The following is a 23052-nucleotide window of genomic DNA, read 5'->3' as shown; positions in this document are numbered from 1 at the left end:
AGGCAGAGGGACCCGCAGTACATTGTGCCACGTATCCCACTGTGACATAAGCAAAGAGAAAAGGTAAAAGTCATAAAACAGTCAGTGTAAATGGAATGGGTGTGATGTGCTGGAGAACAAATGAAATAGAAGGGGACTATGATAGTTGTTATTGTTATGAAAGAATAAAGAATAAATCAGCGGAACAAATTTGCAGACCATTATAGGGGTGGGGCTGGCTGGCTATATTCCCAGAGTGCAGTTGGCTTCCTGGCCATCAGAAGCCACATTCCATGGCATGTAGTACTGGTATCTTAGGCAAAGTTCATGGGCATGTAAATGTTTCTAGGAAACACTTGTGATTAATAGGATGATTGGTTACTGCAGGGAGGGGCTGCTAATGGGGCAACACCTCTATATATTAGAGAGAAGGTCTCTGTACAACTTCCATAAGTTGTAAAAAAAAAAAATAATTTTACCACTCCCACTACTTGGGGTTTACGATTACTCTACTTTCTTGAAAAAGGCCTCCACTTTATGCCCACTCAGCATTCCATTGCCTTCACCCCATGAACCTCTATTGGTTATCTCTTATGCCACATAAACTGCCTGTAAGGGCATGAAATAAAGAACCTTTAGTTAAAGCTATATGCAGGTTTAGTCAACAGGTGGCGCTATATCCATTTGTGAGCCTATATAAGGCAGTGCCTTGCTGAGGAGCTCCCTCTTTTGGCCTGGAAATATCAAGAGGGAGCAACAAGACCATGTGGCCCTACTGGGGAGGTTGGTACTTAGACTAGATAGTGGTAGCAGAGGTTGCTCTAGGAGTGAAAGGCAGTGAGGGCTAGTGAAAGGTCTGTTGTCCCAACAAGGAGTGCTTAGATAGGGGTAGAGTCCCTGAGGCAAAGTGTGTGCCAGATAAATAATTAAGCATTTAGGTGTAGGTTATAGTAGAAGATACGGGTGAAGTTTGGGCATTGTGCATACAGTCACCACAGAGGAAGGGCTAATAGTCCCTAGTGAACAGGGGGCCCCTGGCTAATGGCACTGTGCATCTATATGGGATGGGTCCTGGACGCTTCGGTGAAAAACCCTGTATTTGTGTGTGAGAAGCAGATAGAGAGAATGTGGGGAAATATTGTGCGTTATTTTACTGTCATCCTGTGTCAGCAACCAGTGCCGGCATTAAGTCTGCCCCCCTGCGAGGAGCGGCTGTTAATAAAGTGTGTTTGAGTTCAATGCAATCGTATGAAGATGCTGCTTCAGCAAAAGCCCTGCACCTGCTGGTGAGAACAGTAAGTAAGTGCCAGCCTCGGGCAGAACCTTTCCGTGTCCCACAAAGGCCAGTATGTTACGTGACATATTGCTTGGGATAGACATTTGTGTCTTTTACCAGGCAGTGGGCAGAAAAACATGGGAATTTGCCTATTTCCAAATATTAATCCCCTGACTCCTGAATGCCCTGCTTGGGCCCAGGCACGTAGAAACAGTGGAGGGTGTTTGTGTTATTCTGCCTTTCTGCTCAGCTGGAAATGCCATTGCACTTATGCACCTTTTTCCCCATTTCCAAACTTTAGAATGAGAACAGACACAGAGAACTTCTGGTCATAAGAGATCCATATACAAGATCCCAATAATGCTGGGGCAGCTGGCCAATAAACCAGGGGCTTTGAGTCAAAAACAGGGGCATACCCCCATATTACTAAAAGGCACTAAGTTTGCCCAGGAGCATGGTCAGACTGGGGGTTGCAGGGCCCACCAGGGCTATCGCCTCAAGGGTCCCCACACCCCCCAAGGGGTCCCCGCCATGTCAGGGGTGGGAGACTGGTGGCCCAGGGGGAGCACGCTGTGGGGATCGGGTCTGAGCTGGCAGGTCCCACCAGGGCTTTTTCCCAGTGCCCCGGTGGCCCACTCTGATCCTGCCCAGCAGTAGTAACCCATAGCAACCAATAAAATGCTCGTTCTTAAACAGGTGACCAGTAAATGCTACCTGCTGATTGGTTACTATGAGTTACTACTCCTGGGCAAACTTTGTGCATTTTATTACATAACCCCAATAATGTCTAAAAAGTCACGGTGATGCCACACCAGTCTAGATGCTGAGAGAAGGGGTAAGGGATGGGGTTATAAGGAGGATCTTTGGAAACCCTGTTGTGCTATGGGTGAAAGTGAAGCCCTAGCCCTGTTGGCATGGCCCTGGCAGGAAAGGAGAACTTGAAATATGATGTCTTTTTAACAAACAAGGGCCAGGTATCCAGTGACTGCCACAGATCTGCTTAATCGCATTTATCAACACTGGACAAATTTGCCTGTGGGTAGTAACCCATGGCAACCAATGAAATTGTTGCATTCATTGTTCTACCTGCAGCTGGCTAAAAAAACCAAACAAACACCGACTGATTGCTATGGGGTACTGCCCACGGGCACATTTGCCCAGTGTTGATAAATGAGCCCCAGTGGATCTTGATTCAAAGCCAATCAGAAAGTGGATCTGAATCTTGGGGCCGTCGCAGTAGCAGCTGGTTACAATGTAATGAGGGACAGTGATTCACATACATTAAGTATAGTTATACAGCAAGAAAATAGATCAGCGGCAGTTACAGCCCCGCAGGTGGGATCTCCCTTTAGCCAATACTAGCGGCCAGAAATGGCCAAATTGCTTCCAAGCCATTTAGCTAAAATCCCTGCTTCTGTGCAAAACAGCCCGGTCACAAATTGGGCACGTTGTCTTGGAAAAGAGTCTGAATGTTTTGTCAGAACTTAGTTCTGAGTCACAAGGCAGCGAATGATTGGAATGTACTGAATTTGCCTGTTGCTAAGCAATGCTGCCCATGCTACAAGAGCCGTGTACCTGGGGAGATGCATTACCTTGCACTGAGCACTGTAATAAAGCTGCACAGCTGCCGCTGGAACAGAAATGACAATAGAAATCTGCCTTCTTTTCAGCCAAGCACATTCACGTGCCAGTTATCATTGAGGAATATATCCTCGATAAACATATCAATGCCTCAAAGCCATTGATCAACCATAGGGCACCATTACCAGGCTGGAACTAGGGGAAGGCAGAAGAGGCAGCTGCCTGGGGGGCAACTTGGAGAAGGGAGCAACACCCCCCAAAAAATAAACGGGGGAGATTTCATGCGGGGGACTTAGATAGGAGCCGAAGCTATGGGAATGCAGGCAGGAGGTCTGTGCCTAGGTACGAGTGAGAAATAGCGGCAGCAACACAATGTACCAATCCAGGGTGGGCAGAAGGCACTTGTCTAGGGCACAACAGTAAGGGGGCGCTGTGCTTACATTTCTCTAGGAAGAGCAGGCACACTGGCAATGTATTTGTTCTGCCAGAGGACTAAACTCTGCCAGACTGAGCCTAGGCTCACAGGGTTGGTACCTTGGTGAACACTGCATGCAATCCCATGAGATACAGTTGGTGCCACATTGCCATTGCTGTCCCTGCCATTTCCCCACATTCAGTTGCGCTTTCAACCACTTTTATCAAAGGTCCTTACATCAAAATGAGCTCCTTGCCCTTCCGTATAACGTAGCTGGGATATCACCAAGTTGCCTGTCCATCACAGAACAGTAGTGAAGCTATAAGTTCTACATAACCTCTTTTAACAGCTGAAGAGTTTATAGTTCTTATGGGGGGGTCATATTTTTTCCCCACAATGCAGTGCTTTCCCCCCAGAATTCCAGCATCATTGGGGTTGCAAGGGGGCATAATTTACCATGTGAGTGGTGCACATACCTAATTCTACTGAATGTGGCTGTGAAGGGACTCCTGGAGTTACTGCCTGGTCAGGAGGTGGCAGTAGCTCCAGGGTTCCCTGCATCAATAGGTGGAATGGAAGGAATGGAAGTGCAAAGAGCACTGCAGAGAAAAGGGCAGGAGTGCAACTGAGCTTGAAATGACCACCAAGGTCTTCTTCTCATTGGACAATAGAAGGGAAAGACCTCTAGCCTTTGTCATAACTGATAGGGAGCTCCAACTTCCATGTCCCTCTCCACAAGTGGCACTTTCAGACCCCTCCTACTCCTACAGTAGCTGCTAAGGACCCAGTAGTTCTGTGACCCTTGTCGGAAGAATAGGGAGCTACCAAACTGATGTCCCCTCTCTAATTTCAAAACCGCAAGATAATAGGCATTTTGTTCATTTTTGCATATCTACATATTTCATTCTTCCAGTCCATGGAATGTTCTACAAAAACAAACTTGGGGATCTTTTCAGAGGCATAATATTCCTTAACCAAATCCATCTGACTGTGTTCTGTCCCCTGTCATGTTTTGCCATATGGAATAAATAACGCGCATCTTGTCTAGATTTCTGTCTCTTGCGAATACAAATGTATCACTTCTAATGAAAACATCTAATAAATTATATATCAGATTTCTGTCTCCCCAACCACAGTCTGTACAGTTAATTGGAAAATGTTACAGATGACTGTGTTTCAATGGGCCAATTACGTGTTGAATATTAACTCTAATTGCCCAGGAAGAAGGGGGATAGCATGGGGTATGGCACTACAGGAGGCAGCTTGGGCCATATAGTTACTGTTTGTTTTATCTAGTGAGTTGGTTACAATGTTCCTAGAGGTTCTCCTAAAAAAGAAATATGTTCTTGCATAGATGATGAGGGGATCCAACAGTTTTCCTGCCCATCTCAGCAGATGTAGGACCACTTGTAGGACCTTCATCCTCACAACAGCTACCAGTTCCAGTTATACTTCCCTTCTCAAAAAGTCATAAAGCAAGCAGTTCTTCATCACTTTATCACCTGGGTATCTCCAACATGCACTTGTATTGTTCATATCCAGTCTCACAACAATGTAGCTTGGAAGTCACCAAGTTGTAAGTCCATCACAGAACAGTAGTAGTGAAGTCACTAGTTCTAAGTACCTTCTGTTATCAGCTGAAGAGTCAACAGTTCTTCAGTGGGGTTCCTGTAGGAATCCAAAAGTTCTCAGTCCCTTCTAATAATTGCTGGGCATCCACAAATCTTGTTTTTTTTCCCCACAGTGCAGCATTTTTTCCCAGAATTCCAGCATCATGTACAGTTAATTGGAAAATGTTATGTATGATTGTTTCAACAGGCCAATTATATGTTGAACATTAATTCTAATGTGAGCTTAGAGCAGGGGTCCCCAACCTTTTTTACCCATGAGCCACATTCAAATGTAAAAAGACTTGGGGAGCAACACAAGCATAAAACATGTTCCTGGGGTACCAAATAAGGGCTGTGATTGGGTATTTGGTAGCCCCTATTTGTACTGGAAGACTACAGGATGTTCTGTTTGGCAGTACAGCTGGTTTTTATGCAACCAAAACTTGCCTACAAGTCAAGAATTAAAAAATAAGCACCTACTTTGAGGCCACTGGGAGCAACATCCAAGGGGTTGGAGAGCAACATGTTGCTAACGAGCCACTGGTTGGGGATCACTGGCTTAGAGCATAATACATGAAAACTCACCCATGTTCTACTCATTCCTATGGGATTCTTAGAAGCGTATTTATTAAATAGTAAGTTCTAACTTTCACCCATTGATAAATACACTTCTAATAATCCCATAGGAATGAATAGAACATGGGTATGTTTTTATGTATTAAGCTCAAATTTTGATTAATCTGCCCCTAATTGTCCAGGAAGAAGGGGGATAGCATTGGGTATGGCACTACAGGAGGCAGCTAGGGCCATATTGTTACTGTTTCTTTTATCTAGTGAGTTGGTTACAATGTTCCTAGAGGTTCTCCTACAAAAGTGATATCTGAGGTTATCCCACATAGTCCTTTCTAGGTGTACATGGCGTCATTTAAATCTCTTTCCTTACATAGCAGGGTTCTCTTCCCCTTGAGGTTCAATACATTGGCTTGGAAGAGCTGAGAATCGGCCATTACAAGATGGCAGCTCACCATAAGGTTCTGCATCTGTATTTAGTCAACCTGGCCCCCATAATGCAAGGTTCCCCAAAGACTATTGGGCCAAAGGTAGGGCAGAATGTCCTCTCTAGTTAGGTGCATATATTTCTTAATAAATAGATAATAGATAATAATTTGTTGCAGACTCAAGTTGCCAGTTGGACACAAGCACCTTTGCTTCTTAATTAACTGCAAATTCCATTTATTGGTTTCCTGGACTTGTCTTTTTTTCCATTTCCGTGATGTTTAATCGCTCCCTGACTAACGTCTGTGCAGACATTGGATACAACACAGATGAGATTGTGACAGTGGGTGTGCCGGGGATCCTGGTATTTCAAACTCATTGAGGACTCAAAAAATTCTTTCACTCACAGGCAGATGTGGGGAGGTTTGTTTGCACAGAAAGAGCCAGATGTCACTGCCATGTACACACCTACAGAATGATGTTACATTAACAGCTCGGACACGTCATTTGCACGTAACACAATGATAGAAAAAGGTGCATCTCAGTGGTTGGCAACACTCTGGAGAAAGGAATGTGCCGGAAGAACACAGGTGAAGTGCGTAGGAGTAACACTAAATGGCAGATTGATCAAAATGCCAGTTTAGAGCCTAATACATTCCTATGGGATTGTTAGAAGTGTATTTATCAAATGATGAATTCTGACTTTCACCCATTGATAAATACGCGTCTAAAAATCCCATAGGAAAGAACAGAACGTGGGTGACATTTTGATAAACCTGCCCCTAAGTGTTACAGGAGCTGTGGCTGACAGGGAGGTGGGTGCAGGCAGTTAGCTTCCAGCAGAAGAAGTGAAATAGTAAAGCTGCTCAGGATATCTGCTGGAATATCTGGGAACAGAAGCAGCTTTGCCTATCACTGCCCTTTGGTCCTTATCTGAATGTAATTATTTTTACATGAAAACTCAACATGGGCAACTACTACAGCAGTCATGGGCAACCTGCAGACTACCAGGAACCGATTAAAGGATAAGTACGCCTTTTAATTACGTTGATGTAAACAGTGCTATTCTAAACACTTTACATCCATGACTTATTTATTTTTTATTTCCAAGTTATTAAGAGTTAAAGTACTATTAATATGAATGCATTGTATTACGACAGCGCCACCTGCTGGTCACTTTCCATATATGAAGTAGTTGAGGATGTTGTTGAGTAAGTTGTCAGGAAAACAAAGGAGGGCTGAGCTGAGGTTCTTCTGGTTAGAAAAGATGTGATAAAAGTTATCTGAGGTTTCTAATGTTTTTCCAGAAGAACATCAGCCCCACTCTCTTTCTTTCTCCCAATATAGATTGTAAGCTCTACGGGGCATAGACCTCCATCCTCTTGTGTCTTTGACTCTTATCTTATTGCAACTATATCTTTATTTATTTGTGTTTATTGTTATACTTTGTATTTATCTATTATTATCTTAATAACCCCCTGTTTGTATTAATGTATTCTACAGTACAGCGCTGCGTATATAAGTAGCACTTTATAAATAAAGATATACATACATACTGTGATTCGTCCACGACTACTTCATGTTCAGAAAGTGACCAGCAGGTGGCAATGTTGTAACAAAATGCATTCATATTAACAGCACTTTCAATTTTACATCAATTTTTAAAGGTTTACTTATCCTTTACTGTCCATTTGTCTGTTCCATAACTTATATTCTATTCTTCTGTCCTGTCTCTCATCCTATCCTCTCTCCTTTTTTTATGTTACCCCCTTTTTTCACTATTCTTCCTTCTCTCATCCCTGTTTCTCCCACAATTGCTTGGAAAGTGAAAGGAACCATAAAGCTGTAAGTGAAGGGTCAGAACTATTGAACATAGTCTGAACATTCCTCAGGCAGCAATAAATTCATATTTATTATTGTGTTGTAAGTTATGGGAACCCCTGACGCTACAATAGCTCAAGGCTCCACAAAGTCTGTGCACTTTCTCATCTTGGCCAAAATATGTTGTGTGATTGGTCAGAAGGTCAAGTCTGCTACACGGTGGCCTACAGTTCAAGGAAGGAGGACCATGGCACTGAATGGTAATGTATGTCAACTCCAAGGGCAAATGGCAGGTATCTGCAGGAATCCACCTGGCCACCCTGTGGACTCAACATGCCCTGATCCAATCTAGAATTTCAGCAGCTGAAACCTTTCTATACAGTCCAGGAGTCTCCTGATCCATAGACAGGGCTACTGAGAAGCTGAGAGGCGTCGTTGGGCTTGATAGGACACGGTCATGGCAAAAGCCAAAGAAATGGCCTTAGAGTCGTTATAGTTTAATGTTTAATGCTATAATACCACTAAATCCAGAAGGGTATATGCATAAAGGGTATTATTCTGCCTTCTTTCTTCTGTATAGTTTATACAATAATCTTCTGCTTGATGCTATAAATCTGTGCTGCATTCTGACACAATGGCAAAATGATTCCTATAATGAATTTCACACATTGTCATTACATGTGAAAATACTATGAAATCTCAATCTCCCACATTTCTCCTTGCGGCAGCCTAAAAGGACAAGTCACATTAACAAAGGAATCAAAATGCATCTTAATCTGAAAGCAACTGCATTTAGTATGATACAGCGCCCTCTTGTGGTGAGACATTAGTATGGCACTGTAACTTCCCACAGGAATCCTATAAAAAAAAAACAAGGTATTATTTTGTGACTTTAACATTCGTTTACTGAACAGTGGTGAAATGATCTAACATTTTCCATAAGTTATAGCTGCAAATATTTTGCTGCCAAAATATTCACTGTGTCAAAGTTCACAAAACAGCGATCAAAACCTTTTGATCATCAGTGTTAACTATGCTAAGCTGACATACCAGATAACAGGGGTAGTTCACTTTTAAATTAACTTTTACTATGATGTAAGACAATTTGCAATTGGTCTTCATTTTTTATGGTTTTTCAGTTATTTAGCTTTTTGTTCAGCATTTGGTATTTTAGCAGCTGGTTGCTAGGGTCTAATTTACGGCAGTAAAATATGCTTCTTAAAGCTGTCTAAACTTTATTGAGCGGTGTTCTGTGCTGATAATAACAAAACCATAGTACCAGAATAAACAAGTTTTACCCAATCAAACCTGTGTGCATGATATAAATAAACTGCTGAATGCAGCTAGTCAGAAGAGAAACACTAACCCCCACCAATAGAATCATAACTATATAGTGAATAATGTGCCCCCTGTTGCAAAATATAGCGATATTATAAGTCACAGAGAAGTTCCATGACCATATAAAAGCACAAGGCTGAAGGTCGAGTATTTATTATAATATATTTATTATATTTCAGTGAGTCATGTGACAAAAAATGACATTACAAAGCACCGATTATAACCAATGACATCACAAAGTTCCATTTTTAAGGATATAATTACTGGGAGCTGCTATCTTGCTCCCTTCCCATTGTTCTGCTGATCGGCTGCTGGGGGGGAAGGGGGGATATCACTCCAACTTGCAGCGCAGCAGTAAAGTGTGACTGAGTCTGGGCTTTCAGAAGGAGCCAGCGCTACACATTAGAACTGCTTTCAGCTAACCTATTGTTTCTCCTACTCCCATGTAACTGGAGGAGTCCCAAGCCGGACTTGGATTTCTTACTATTGAGTGCTATTCTGATACCTACTGGGAGCGGCTATGTTGCTCCCTTCCCATTGTTCTGCTGATTGCCTGCTTGGGGGGGGGGGGGGGGATATCACTCCAGCTTGCAGCACAGCAGTAAAGTGAGACTGAAGTTTATCAGCGCACAGGTCACATGGCTGTGGCACCCTGGGAAATGAAGAATATGGCTAGCCCCATGGGAAAAACAGATTACAATGCAAGATTCTGCTGGAGAAGCTCTATTAACTGATGGGTTTTGAAATAAACATGTTTTCCCATGACAGTATTGCTTTAATGTGCTGATAAGTCAGTATTTTTAATTGGGGGGGCAGTGGAGTTTATACGTAAGTTACTTAAGTTTGTTTGAAAGTAATGTAAGCTTTTGCCTAAGTTATGTAAATTGTGTAAGCGTAGGGGCCAATAAAGTTGCTGTGGGGCCCAATAAGCAGTCATTCCCCTGCTGCAACGTTCATGTAGAAGATGCTGATATCATTCAGTAAATAGCCAGCTGGTGTTACTCTGTAATAAGCAGTTCATATAAATAGTTACAATGAGTAATTAATGAGCTAATAAGTCAGTGAGTTCATTGGGGGCAGTTGAATTTCCCTTCAGTTATTTAATTCATTGGGGGTGAGTGGAATTTGCCCCCCGCCTGCCCCGTTACGTTCTCTGCTTTGTCTTTTGCTTGATACGTAAGATACGTACGTTTGTAGGCAGGTTACGTACGTTTGTAGGCAGGTTACGTACGTTTGTAGGCAGGTTACGTAGGTTTGTAGGCAGGTTACGTACGTTTCTAGGCAGGTTACGTACGTTTCTAGGCAGGTTACGTACGTTTGTAGGCAGGTTACGTACGTTTGTAGGCAGGTTCCGTACGTTTGTAGGCAGGTTCCGTACGTTTGTAGGCAGGTTCCGTACGTTTCTAGGCAGGTTCCGTACGTTTGTAGGCAGGTTACGTACGTTTGTAGGCAGGTTACATACGTTTGTAGGCAGGTTACGTACGTTTGTAGGCAGGTTCCATACGTTTCTAGGCAGGTTACGTACGTTTCTAGGCAGGTTACGTACGTTTCTAGGCAGTTTTTGTGGAGCTTAACCCTATACGTAACTTACACAATTTGTATAACTATTGCGACGTGACTGGACCCACTTACAGAAGAAGATTTTATGGGGCCCGGCACATATTTCTACACCAGAAACTTCACGAATAATTTACATTTGCCGCCATTTAGTAAACTGGCGAGAACATATTTGCAGATAATTTTGTCTATAATTTATGCACATAATTTAAGCTCTGTTTAGTAAACAGACGCCCTAATCACATGTTGCAAAGTCACTGGCAAAGAGAATGGGGCTCCCTGCGGCACAGACGGGGGGCTCCCTGCAGCACAGACGGGGGGCTTCCTGCAGCACAGACGGCTCACAGTAGGAACAGAGAGGTTAACTCCCTGAAGCACAGAGAAGGAAAGCCCAAGCCTTATAGAGTATGTGTGTTTCTAGCTTTTATCATGTTGCAATCAGAACAATTCAGGGGAGACATTAAGGAGCCCATTCATTAAACCACAATTTCTTTGTGGTTAAACTCACAATGTGCAAAAAATTCGGAGTAACCACGATCATTTCTGATGTTCAAAAATGTCATGAAAATTATTTTATCGGTCGTACAAAAATATTGTGGTTGCATTCTGAAAGTCACGAATATTCGGACCCGAACGTTCGTAAACGGCGCGAAAACCTTTCTGACTTTGAAACCTTCAATGTATGATTTTGGAAGCCATAGGGCTCAATGGCACTCTGCAGCTCCAACCCGGCCCAAGGAAAGTCTCCCATAGGGCTCAATGGCACTCTGCAGCTCCAACCCGGCCCAAGGAAAGTCTCCCATAGGGCTCAATGGCACTCTGCAGCTCCAACCCGGCCCAAGGAAAGTCTCCCATAGGGCTCAATGGCACTCTGCAGCTCCAACCTGGCCCAAGGAAAGTCTCCCATAGGGCTCAATGGCACTCTGCAGCTCCAACCCGGCCCAAGGAAAGTCTCCCATAGGGCTCAATGGCACCCTGCAGCTCCAACCCGGCCCAAGGAAAGTCTCCCATAGGGCTCAATGGCACTCTGCAGCTCCAACCTGGCCCAAGGAAAGCCTCCCATAGGGCTCAATGGCACTCTGCAGCTCCAACCTGGCCCAAGGAAAGTCTCCCATAGGGCTCAATGGCACTCTGCAGCTCCAACCCGGCCCAAGGAAAGTCTCCCATAGGGCTCAATGGCACTCTGCAGCTCCAACCCGGCCCAAGGAAAGTCTCCCATAGGGCTCAATGGCACTCTGCAGCTCCAACCCGGCCCAAGGAAAGTCTCCCATAGGGCTCAATGGCACTCTGCAGCTCCAACCCAGCCCAAGGAAAGTTTCCCATAGGGCTCAATGGCACTCTGCAGCTCCAACCCGGCCCAAGGAAAGTCTCCCATAGGGCTCAATGGCACTCTGCAGCTCCAACCCGGCCCAAGGAAAGTCTCCCATAGGGCTCAATGGCACTCTGCAGCTCCAACCCGGCCCAAGGAAAGTCTCCCATAGGGCTCAATGGCACTCTGCAGCTCCAACCCGGCCCAAGGAAAGTCTCCCATAGGGCTCAATGGCACCCTGCAGCTCCAACCCGGCCCAAGGAAAGCCTCCCATAGGACTCAATGGCACTCTGCAGCTCCAACCTGGCCCAAGGAAAGTCTCCCATAGGGCTCAATGGCACTCTGCAGCTCCAACCCGGCCAAGATAGTCACGATACCGAAGCTTGAATGAATTTCCAAAATTGGCCCGGTTTAATGAATGGGTCCCTAAGTAAAGTTATCCCTGCAGGCTAGGGATGGAGGCACACTATAACGTAACACCTGTTGGGGTCCCAAACTGTTCTGTTTGTCGGCCAGCTGTCCCATGTAAACTGACCCCAGACATGTGCCCCCGGGAGTGTCACTGCCAACTGCTGTCTCTGACTGGGCGAGGATCTCCCTATATATATAAAACACACAAGATACATAACAGGTGCAGAACAGCAGATCAGTCTGTAAGGAATGGATTTTACCTGAGCAGATTTTAATAGGAAATCTGTGCCAGAAATCTATATGTAGAATAGGCCTCAGGCCAACACTGCTGAGAGGCTGCTATGTACTGTAATATCAGGGGAACACTGCCAGTGTCTGTGTATAATCCGAATGGATTGCAAGCTCTGTGTGACAGGCACTCACTGGAGTTAATGCAATAAATGATAGAAAGTTAACTCCATTATGGGAAGCTCCTTGCTTCCCATAACAACCAATCAAAGGCTTCCTTTCAGAAGGGCGACCTATAAATGCGTTATGTTATTGGTTACTATGGGTTAAGGTGGCCATACACATTAAGGCCCGCTTGTTTGCAATGGCCAGGCCCTGCAGGGACCCTGAGGAACATCAAGCAATGTATTTTTTTGTGAAAGATTGCCCTATTGGGCAGGATCCCTTGTGCTGTATCAGAGGAACTGGCCACAAAGCCTTTCGCAATATCAAAACAATTGTCCAGAAGGGAAAATAATGGATCCCAATTTTTGGAATGCAACTTTTTTGTTTATCCTCCCCCCGTTAGTTGCACTTGTGTAGCATCAACTGCGCCTGTCAATCCTCCAAGATCCCTGAAACTACTAAAAAAAAAACCCACACCTTCAAAACAGCTTTGAAAGGACCGCCCCGAAAGTCTGATTGGGTGATAAGTTTGTGCTGCGCTTGTCTATTGGTTGAATTCTATTCCATCGCCAAATCCTAGCAACGGAAGGCCCGCCCCGCCAGTTGTATTAACCGGCTGTGGGGGCCGCTGGCTGAGAGAGTGACGAGATGCCGGAGGTTAATTGGAAGGTGAGTAGGAAACGGGTCATGGGGTGATGCTGTGTGCCGGGGAATAATGGTTCATGTAGGGGCACTGTGGGAAGTGATATTGGTGCAGTGCTAGAACTGTCAATTCCCCCCGACCCCCCCCGTCAGTATGAGCCCTCCCCCGCAAAAGCACATTCAGTGTGAAGCGCACACATGGCAGAATGGCCTTAAGCCAAAGAGGAAGGGGAAGGAGAAATGAATGGCGTTAGTACAGCGAGCTATTACTGCCCTTACTGCGTATCTGCCAAAAGGTTCTGTCAGCCATAGGGAAAGGCTTCCCTTACTGCAGGGACGTAACTATTGGGGCAGCCTATAGCTTCTCAGCAAAGCACTGAGTGACTGAGGGGGAGGGGCTACCGCCTCACATTGCTGCCTTGTAATGGCTGCTTGAGAAACTTTAGGGCTGTCAGTCAAAAAACATCTAAAAAATAAAAGAAAGCATATGGTGGGAGGTATCTCACAGCAGAAATGATTTAGAATATTGCAACTCCAGATTATATATATATGTATCTATATATATATATATATATATATATATATATGTACCTTAAACAAGACTGTCACCGCACTCATCCATAGCGTAGACCCTGGTGCTCCGCAACTTAAGGGCGCCGTCTCGCCCCTCCAAAATAGAAAGTTCAAAAAAGATGCAGCACACAGGTTATTTGCAAAAAGGTGTATTAAAAAGAATCACATCACATATGCGACGTTTCGGACACAATACATGCCCTTTATCAAGCCTGTTACAGGCTTGATAAAGGGCATGTATTGTGTCCGAAACGTCGCATATGTGATGTGATTCTTTTTAATACACCTTTTTGCAAATAACCTGTGTGCTGCATCTTTTTTGAACTATATATATATATATATATATATATATATATATATATATATATATATATATATATATATATATATATATATATATATATATATATATATGGACAGAGAGCCGCACACACAAGGACTTAAGGCGATAGAAGCTGCCGATATTGGTCCCTTGGACCGATTCGGCATCTAATCGGCCCGTGAAATTGGCCAGATATCGATTGGCCAGGTTAGAAAATCCAGTTGGATCGGGGGCCGCATTGGCTCGTTGATGCGGTCCCCGAACCGACTGCCCATGGCCGCAAATGTAATCCGATCGTTTGGCCCCAGGGCCAAACGATCGGATTATTTTTTTTAAAGCAACTTGCTACCCGATATTGCCCACCCGTAGGTGGGGATATCGGGTAAAGATCCGCTCGCTTGGCGACATCGCCAAGCGAGCAGATCTTATAGTGTATGGGGACCTTTAACGATAAAGTGAAAAAAAATTTTATTCAAAAAAAAATCCAACGTTTCGAGTACAGTCAGTACTCGAAACGTTGGATTTTTTTTGAATAAAATTTGTTTTCACTTTATCGTTAAGTCCTTGTGTGTGCGGCTCTCTGTCCATATATTGCCTCATTTTAGCCAGCACCCAGAGCATTTGAACTTTTATAGGGTGTGCTCCACTCTTCCTTGTGTGTATATATATGTGTATATATATATATGTGTATATATATATATATGTATATATATATATATATATATATATATATATATATATATATATATATATACAGAAAAGAACAGAGCACACCCTAATAGTAATCAAATGCCCCAGGTGCTTGCAAAAACCATGTATATAGCAAGACAATGAGCCGCACACGCAGGGACTTTTTTAGAAAACAAAAAATTTCTTTAATGAAAACGATCCAACGTTTCGAGCACCAACTGTGCTCTTCCTCAGGGACAAACCAAACTTTTTGTCCCTGAGGAAGAGCACAGTTGGTGCTCGAAACGTTGGATCGTTTTCATTAAAGAAATTTTTTGTTTTCTAAAAAAGTCCCTGCGTGTGCGGCTCATTGTCTTGCTATATATATATATATATATATATATATATATATATACAGGGCCGCCATCAGAAATCACGGGGCCCCTCACAAAAAAAAATTCTGGGCCCCCCTCCCACAAATACAAAGGACTCACAGATATGAGACATTGGTAGGCAGCAGGGCCCCCCCTAGTACATTGGTAGCCAGCAGGGCCCCCCCTAGTACATTGGTAGCCAGCAGGGCCCCCCCAGTACATTGGTAGCCAGCAGGGCCCCCCCAGTACATTGGTAGCCAGCAGGGCCCCCCCAGTACATTGGTAGCCAGCAGGGCCCCCCCAGTACATTGGTAGCCAGCAGGGCCCCCCCAGTACATTGGTAGCCAGCAGGGCCCCCCTAGTACATTGGTAGCCAGCAGTGCCCCCCCTAGTACATTGGTAGCCAGCAGTGCCCCCCCCTAGTACATTGGTAGCCAGCAGTGCCCCCCCTAGTACATTGGTAGCCAGCAGTGCCCCCCTAGTACATTGGTAGCCAGCAGTGCCCCCCCTAGTACATTGGTAGCCAGCAGTGCCCCCCCCTAGTACATTGGTAGCCAGCAGTGCCCCCCCCTAGTACATTGGTAGCCAGCAGTGCCCCCCCCAGTACATTGGTAGCCAGCAGGGCCCCCCTAGTACATTGGTAGCCAGCAGTGCCCCCCCCTAGTACATTGGTAGCCAGCAGTGCCCCCCCCTAGTACATTGGTAGCCAGCAGTGCCCCCCCTAGTACATTGGTAGCCAGCAGTGCCCCCCTAGTACATTGGTAGCCAGCAGTGCCCCCCCTAGTACATTGGTAGCCAGCAGTGCCCCCCCCTAGTACATTGGTAGCCAGCAGTGCCCCCCCCTAGTACATTGGTAGCCAGCAGTGCCCCCCCTAGTACATTGGTAGCCAGCAGTGCCCCCCTAGTACATTGGTAGCCAGCAGTGCCCCCCCTAGTACATTGGTAGCCAGCAGGGCCCCCCCAGTACATTGGTAGCCAGCAGGGCCCCCCCTAGTACATTGGTAGCCAGCAGGGCCCCCCTAGTACATTGGTAGCCAGCAGGGCCCCCCCTAGTACATTGGTAGCCAGCAGTGCCCCCCCTAGTACATTGGTAGCCAGCAGGGCCCCCCCTAGTACATTGGTAGCCAGCAGGGCCCCCCTAGTACATTGGTAGCCAGCAGGGCCCCCCCTAGTACATTGGTAGCCAGCAGTGCCCCCCCTAGTACATTGGTAGCCAGCAGGGCCCCCCCTAGTACATTGGTAGCCAGCAGTGCCCCCCCTAGTACATTGGTAGCCAGCAGGGCCCCCCCAGTACATTGGTAGCCAGCAGGGCCCCCCCAGTACATTGGTAGCCAGCAGGGCCCCCCTAATACATTGGTAGCCAGCAGTGCCCCCCCTAATACATTGGTAGCCAGCAGTGCCCCCCCAGTACATTGGTAGCCAGCAAACCCCCCCTAGTACATTGGTAGCCAGCAGGGCCCCCCGTAATACATTGGTAGTCAGCAAACCCCCCTAGTACATTGGTAGTCAGCAAACCCCCCTAGTACATTGGTAGCCAGCACAGCACAATCCTCCGGTGACGGCTCCTCGACAACGGCTCCTCCGGCGAGGTCCTTCGTTCCCAACAGCACTGCATTTCTGAGTGCCGAACGACGCCAGGCCCTTTTATAAGGTTGCGCCCGTGCGTACTGACGTGCATGTACGCACGGGGCGCGACCAATAGGATCGCCCGCTGACCACCAACGACAGGGCCCGGAACAGATTAAAGGGGGCCCGAGCTAAGAAAACTGTAGCAGCGCCGGGCCCCCTTTTAAAGTTAAAATCGTCCGGGCCCGGGACGGCTGTACCCCCTGTGCCCCCCTGATGGCGGCCCTGTGTATATATATCCATCCATCAACTGTCAGGATCTCTTGGGGTTTCTTAAAGTTGTAGTTATATAATATATATATATTATATAACTACAACTTTCAGAAACCCCAAGAGATCCTGACCGTTTACGGATTAGCTGCAGAAAGTAACAAATGGCAGCCCCCACATATACAAAGTAATAGTACAATCTCATACCAGAAAGAGCAGGAAGCAGCAGAGTAGAAAAGGGAGCTTCTTTCTACACCTGTCCCATTGCATGCTGGGTAATGTAGTTTATATTTACCTTGGCTGTATAGCTGTAGTCTTTAGTCATCCGACTGGAATGGATTTTTCTGAATTGAGAAACATCTTCAAGAAAAACACAGCAAGTCCAGTTAGTGCTGGGCGGTATACCGGTATTTACCGAACACCGTTTTTTTAAAAAAAAATGATAAAAATTTTTGGCATACCGGTGTGGGCGCCTCCTGGCAATTTTTCTTACTATTTCCGGGTTGTGCGCGCTGACGTCACGCGCGCAACCCGGAAATAGTAAGAAAAATTGCCAGGAGGCTCTGTGAGCTGTCGGGGGTGCCTGCAGCTGCCTGGCCAGTAAGTTATATTTATGTGAAGGGGATGGGGGGGTGTTTGGGGTTGGATGGGGGGGTGTTTGGGGTTGGGGGGGGGTGTTTGGGGTGGTCACCTAATCATGCATGGGGAAAAAAAAATACCGTCAAATACTGTGATACCGATATAATAAAAAAAATACCGTGATATTAATTTTTGGTCATACCGCCCAGCACTAAGTCCAGTTGATTTGGCTTATTACTACAGATATACCATGACCTGGATGACTGAAAATCTTCACAAACATACCATGGCTGTAGGCTTATTGTTACATATAAACTACACTACCCAACATGCACTGGGAGATGCATGCCAAGTTCAAAAGAGTTGGTTAGTTTTCAAAGTACAAACCCGCCAAGGATCCAAAACCCAATTTGGCAGAAAAAACACCAACCTGGTAACCCTGCTAACAAGGTTGATATTGATATTCCAAGACAATTTGCAACTGGCCTTCAGTTTTTATTTCCCGTGGCTTTTGAATGATTTAGCTTTTTGTTTAGCAGCTTTTCAGATTGGAGTTTCAGCATGTATCTGTTGCTAGGGTCCAAACTACCCTAGCAACCAGGCAGTGGTTTAAATGAGAGCCTGGAATATAAATAGGAGAGGGACTGAATAGGAATATAAGTAATAAAAAGTAGCAATAACAGTAAAACTGTAGCAAAAATTTGGCTGCTGGGGTCAGACCCACTTTTGAAAGATGGAAAGAGTTAAAAGAAAAAGAAAAGTAATTCGAAAACCTTAAGAAATAAAAAATGAAGACCAATTAAAAAGTTGCTGAGAATCAGTCATTCTGTATGGAGAGAAGAGCTCTGATTGGATAGGGAATGAGAAGTGCACAGTGACGCTAACCATAACATTGTTTCCAGTTTCACTGTTACCCTTTTGTTGCATCTGTACCCGACACCGAGAAAGCCAATGTGTAGGTCCCGCCTCATACAGTCACAACCCCCAGATTGTAGCATAAGGAGATGACAATTCCATTTTCATTCTGCTTGCAGGTGTTGGAGAACTTTCCGCTGCTCCTGTACATTCTAGCAGCTAAAACCATCCTGCTATGCCTGGCATTCGCTGGGGTTAAGATCTATCAGAGCAAGAAGATTGAAGCAAGGTTAAAGCTGGAGCGGGAAGCGAGACTAAGAAGGAAAGCTGAGAAAGAGGAAATGGATGAAGGAGAGGAAATGGATGATGGGGAGGAAATGGATGAAGGAGAGGAAATGGATGAGAAAGAGGAAATGGACGAGAAAGACGAAATGGACAAGAAAGATGACTAAGGTATTGGCCATGGCCTTTTCATGTTTTGGCCATTGTCATGCAGTGGCTCTATTGGCCGGCATTTATTTGAAGGAGAATGATATTCCATACATACTCAGATTCAGAAACTGAATAGACAGGGACTGTGTGTGTTGTACTGAGTGTAGCTACTTCTCATGGGAAGCCTTCTGCCTATGGATTACACCAGTGCTGTCCAACTGGCGGCCCGCGACCCCCCTCTGTGTGGCCCCCCACCTGTCTGGCTGCTTTGATGGCTTACCTTTGAGTAAGCTTTAAATGGTATCAGTACTGAGATTAACTGGCCCCCTGCATGGTTCTCACCTCAGATTCAGGCTGTAATCAGGCTGTATTGTTTAAATATGTAATCCCCTGTACTGTTCACACCTTTTAATCTCTGCATTGTTCCCCCCTGCAGTGTTCACACCTCAGGCTCAGGCTGTAATCACTCCCATTGTTCACTTCTTCACACCTCAGACATAGGTACTGTAGGCAGAGTATGGCACATACAGCCAGCATAGGGCAGGTAGAATTTGGCACACACAGGCAGCATATGTCAGAGAGGGTATGGCACACACAGGAAGGGTAGTGCAGGCAGAGTATGGCACACACAGTCAGGGTAGGGCAGGCAGAGTATGGCACACACAGTCAGGGTAGGACAGGCAGAGTATGGCACACACAGGCAGGGTAGGGCAGGCAGAGTATGACACACAGAGGCAGCATAGGGAAGGCAGAGTATGGCACACACAGGCAGGGTAGGGCAGGCAGAGTATGACACACAGAGGCAGCATAGGGAAGGCAGAGTATGGCACACACAGGCAGGGTAGGGCAGGCAGAGTATGACACACAGAGGCAGCATAGGGAAGGCAGAGTATGGCACACACAGGCAGGGTAGGGCAGGCAGAGTATGGCACACACAGACAGCATAGGACAGGCAGAGTGCTGCCTGTGTGTGCCATACTCTGCTTGCCCTATGCTGCTTGTGGGAGGTGAACCTGGCAGGGGTTTTTTGTGGGAGTTTGTTAGCAGTTGGATGGTCCCTAAGGTGTGTAATTATGTACTGGGGGTTGCTCTGCTATCCACAGGGGAGGAGGAGGCATATGGAATTATATATGTATATCTTAATATGACAATTCTTTCACATATGAATGATGGTTGATATCCCCACAGTAAGGACCAAGCATTTGGGATTTTGCTGTGCTACCACCATTGTGATAAAATAGGTGTGGTTTGAAGTGGGTGTGGTTTCAAAAAGGGGAGTGGTCAAAACTGGCTTCCATTAGCGGCCCTCCACCATGTATGCTAGAGAAATTCCGGCCCTCGGCACCGTAGAAGTTGGACAGCACTGGATTACACTATGGACGCGTGGATACTTCCCGTGGGCATGGAACCCTCATTAAGTGATTACATTACAGAAGTGCAGAAAGTAACAGTAAAGCCGGCCATACACGCACTGATATAATTGTACCAAACCTAGTTTTGTACGATTTTCGGGCTGAGAGTGGGCTCAGAGTTATCATCCCGATAATTTTTGTACTATGGTTATCAATCATTTCGTCGATGTATCTGACAATATCCAAGTGGTGCCTGCCAGCTATTTCATGTTCAGAACATCCTCCCATTTGTTATTTTTAGGGCTTTATCCTACAGTTTCAGTCTGCATGTTTTAGACCGATATCCAAACAAGAATCTGAACAAAATCTGAACGTGTATGGACGGCTTTAAACTGCTTATGGAACCTGTTAGTGATTATTGCCCCGTATACAGTATCAGTGGATAATTAATTGCATAATTATAGTGCTTATAACTGACTGAGTTAGTTTATGGGACATGGTGTTGTTGTCAAATTAGAAACGTCCTTTGTCTGCTTTGGCCCTTGGGGTGATGCCATATGGGGAAAATCCTTGATTGGTGGGAACAAAACACCAAAGGGGTGGTTCAGGTTACCTTTTAGTGTGTTATAGAATGGCCTATTCTTAGCAACTTTTCAATTGATCTTTATTTTTTAATTTATATAGTTTAATTGCCTTCTTCATCTGTGTCTTTCCAGCTTTCAAATTGGGGTCACAGAAGTAGAAAACCAATAGCTCTGTGAGGCTACAATTGTATAGCTATTGTTACTTTTTATTATTTATCTTTGTATTTAGGCTCTCCTATTCATATCCCTGTCTCTTTAAAACCAATGCCTGGTTGCTAGGTTAAATTGGACCCTAGCAACCAGATAGCTCCAGAAATTCCAAACCAGAGAGCTGCTAAACAATTCAAACATCATAAATAATAAAAAATGAAGACCAATTGCAAATTGTCTCAAAATAGCACTCACTACATCATTCTGAAAGTTAATTTAACACAGTACAGAGTTAGGGTTATCTGGTCTCGGGGGGGTTGGCATTGCTGAATTATTTACAGATTGTGTATTACTTAAAGAATTCTAATTCTCTGATTGGCTGCAGAATGAGTTCTAGTCCTGCCCACTGATGCTCACTCTCTCTCTCTCTCCTCTCGACAGGATTCCTTATACACGCAAGGATGTGCCGAGTCGCTGGGAACGTGCTGCAATGGATAAAAGAAATATACGCGTTTTGATAGACTTTTAAATTATATATTTATATCATTTTAATATTTCCTGTTTTGTAATAATATAAATAATAAAATATAATGAACCTGGTCAGGTTAAAGGTGCACTTGGAATTTTGATTGGCTCAGGTATCCAGCCCACCTGCCTTATGGACTTTTCTGCCGTCCCTTTTTCTAAGGGACCGTGTGAGTGTCAGTGTGGGAGAGATTTTAAATGACAAACTTCTAGCCCAGTGACCGCACTTCTTAGGGACACGCCACCATGCAGGTACATAGAGTTCAGAAAAAAGACATAAAAGAGAACTAAAGCCTAAATAAAGTAGGGCATAAATGTTGTACATTATGTTTCTGTACCAGCCCAACGCCACCAAGGCCCTTCATCAGGGAAGATCTGTGCCCCTGAAGATGCTGCTGTCACTTACCTGAGCTCAGGGACCCACCCGCTGTTCTGTATATGCAGAATATAACAATCGCGCTACCAGGCTTATTGAATTTAAAAATCAGCCCTCTAGCATCCGTTTCAATGATTTTCTGCCTAATGGTTTGTGATGACCCCTAAGCTTAGCTTCCCTACAGCTGCTCAGAGCACACTGAGCATGTGCAGTGTCAGTGACACTCCTAACAAAATTCAAGATAGGGAGCTCCTGTGACAAGTTTAAAGGCCTGGATCATTACTACTATAAAGATGCTTTTAGGCTAGAGCAGTAAGTCCAGTATATAAAATATGGTGTTTTTAGCCATATATTAATTTTTAGGGTTTACTTCTCCTTTAATTCCCGCTCTTCAAAGGTAGTTATAGCTTTAGTGCCTGCCACAGAACACAGAAGAAATCTGAAAAGTGCTGGTGCTGAGAGACCCAAGGCTTGTGACCAGTTCATGTTTTATAGCAGCCAAAGTTTTTAAGTTGGAGTCTGCACATCTGCAATTAATGTGATTTCAGCCATTCTGACTGCTAACATATACAATTTGATGTGAGGCCTCACAGAAGTACTTAGAACTCCCATACACACACCCCAAAGATGCAGCATAGCCGGCTTTGGTGCAAATGCGAACCCACCCAATAATACCGTTGGAATGTGCACACAGTGGATAGGTGTTCTCTATATAGGGCCTCACATACATGCAAGCTGTCAAATGCAATCAAGTACAGAGGAGCAACACAGCAATGGAACAATTGGCTTTGCTCAGTACCAAAAATATGTTGATCTACTCGGAAATAAAAGCAGAAGAGCCATCTGACATTTCCCTGCTTAGTTCTAAGCAAAATCACAAGACTGACCTCTGCTGACTAACTTAATTTTCTGCTGACTGCAACCTGTCAAACAAACTAAGCAGCAGGTGGCGCTGTTGTGTCAGTTCATTATCTTAGTGTAACTTAACAAAACAAAGGTGTCCAGAAAAGCGCTCAGTTATTTTACAGTTATTTCTTATAAAGTCTTACACCAGCTCTCCCTTTACATGGAACCTATCAAATAAGTCCCACAATTTT

At 44.9% G+C, this 23052-nt stretch overlaps 1 protein-coding gene across 3 annotated transcripts; it reads left to right on the top strand.

Annotated features, from left to right (window-relative positions):
* Positions 1 to 13249: 13249 nt before the first annotated feature.
* smim11a (small integral membrane protein 11A) lies at positions 13250 to 21757 on the top strand. 3 transcript variants are annotated; one of them, XM_012958008.3, is made up of 4 exons: positions 13250 to 13355; positions 18716 to 18892; positions 18947 to 18989; positions 21496 to 21757. In XM_012958008.3, the coding sequence occupies exons 1-3, from the start codon at positions 13335 to 13337 to the stop codon at positions 18986 to 18988; spliced, it is 240 nt and encodes a 79-aa protein (XP_012813462.2). In that variant the 5' UTR covers positions 13250 to 13334; the 3' UTR covers position 18989; positions 21496 to 21757. The 3 variants fall into 3 exon arrangements, with proteins under 3 accessions (XP_012813462.2, XP_031752423.1, XP_012813461.2); XM_031896563.1 differs by having other exon boundaries at positions 18716 to 18906; positions 18943 to 18989; XM_012958007.3 differs by having other exon boundaries at positions 18716 to 18989.
* Positions 21758 to 23052: the final 1295 nt, after the last annotated feature.

The sequence above is a fragment of the Xenopus tropicalis genome, chromosome 2 (genome assembly GCF_000004195.4).
Source record: "Xenopus tropicalis strain Nigerian chromosome 2, UCB_Xtro_10.0, whole genome shotgun sequence".
Lineage (NCBI taxonomy): Eukaryota > Metazoa > Chordata > Amphibia > Anura > Pipidae > Xenopus > Xenopus tropicalis.
The sequence above is the reverse complement of the archived record's forward strand: the minus strand, read 5'-3'. Positions and strand labels throughout refer to the sequence as shown.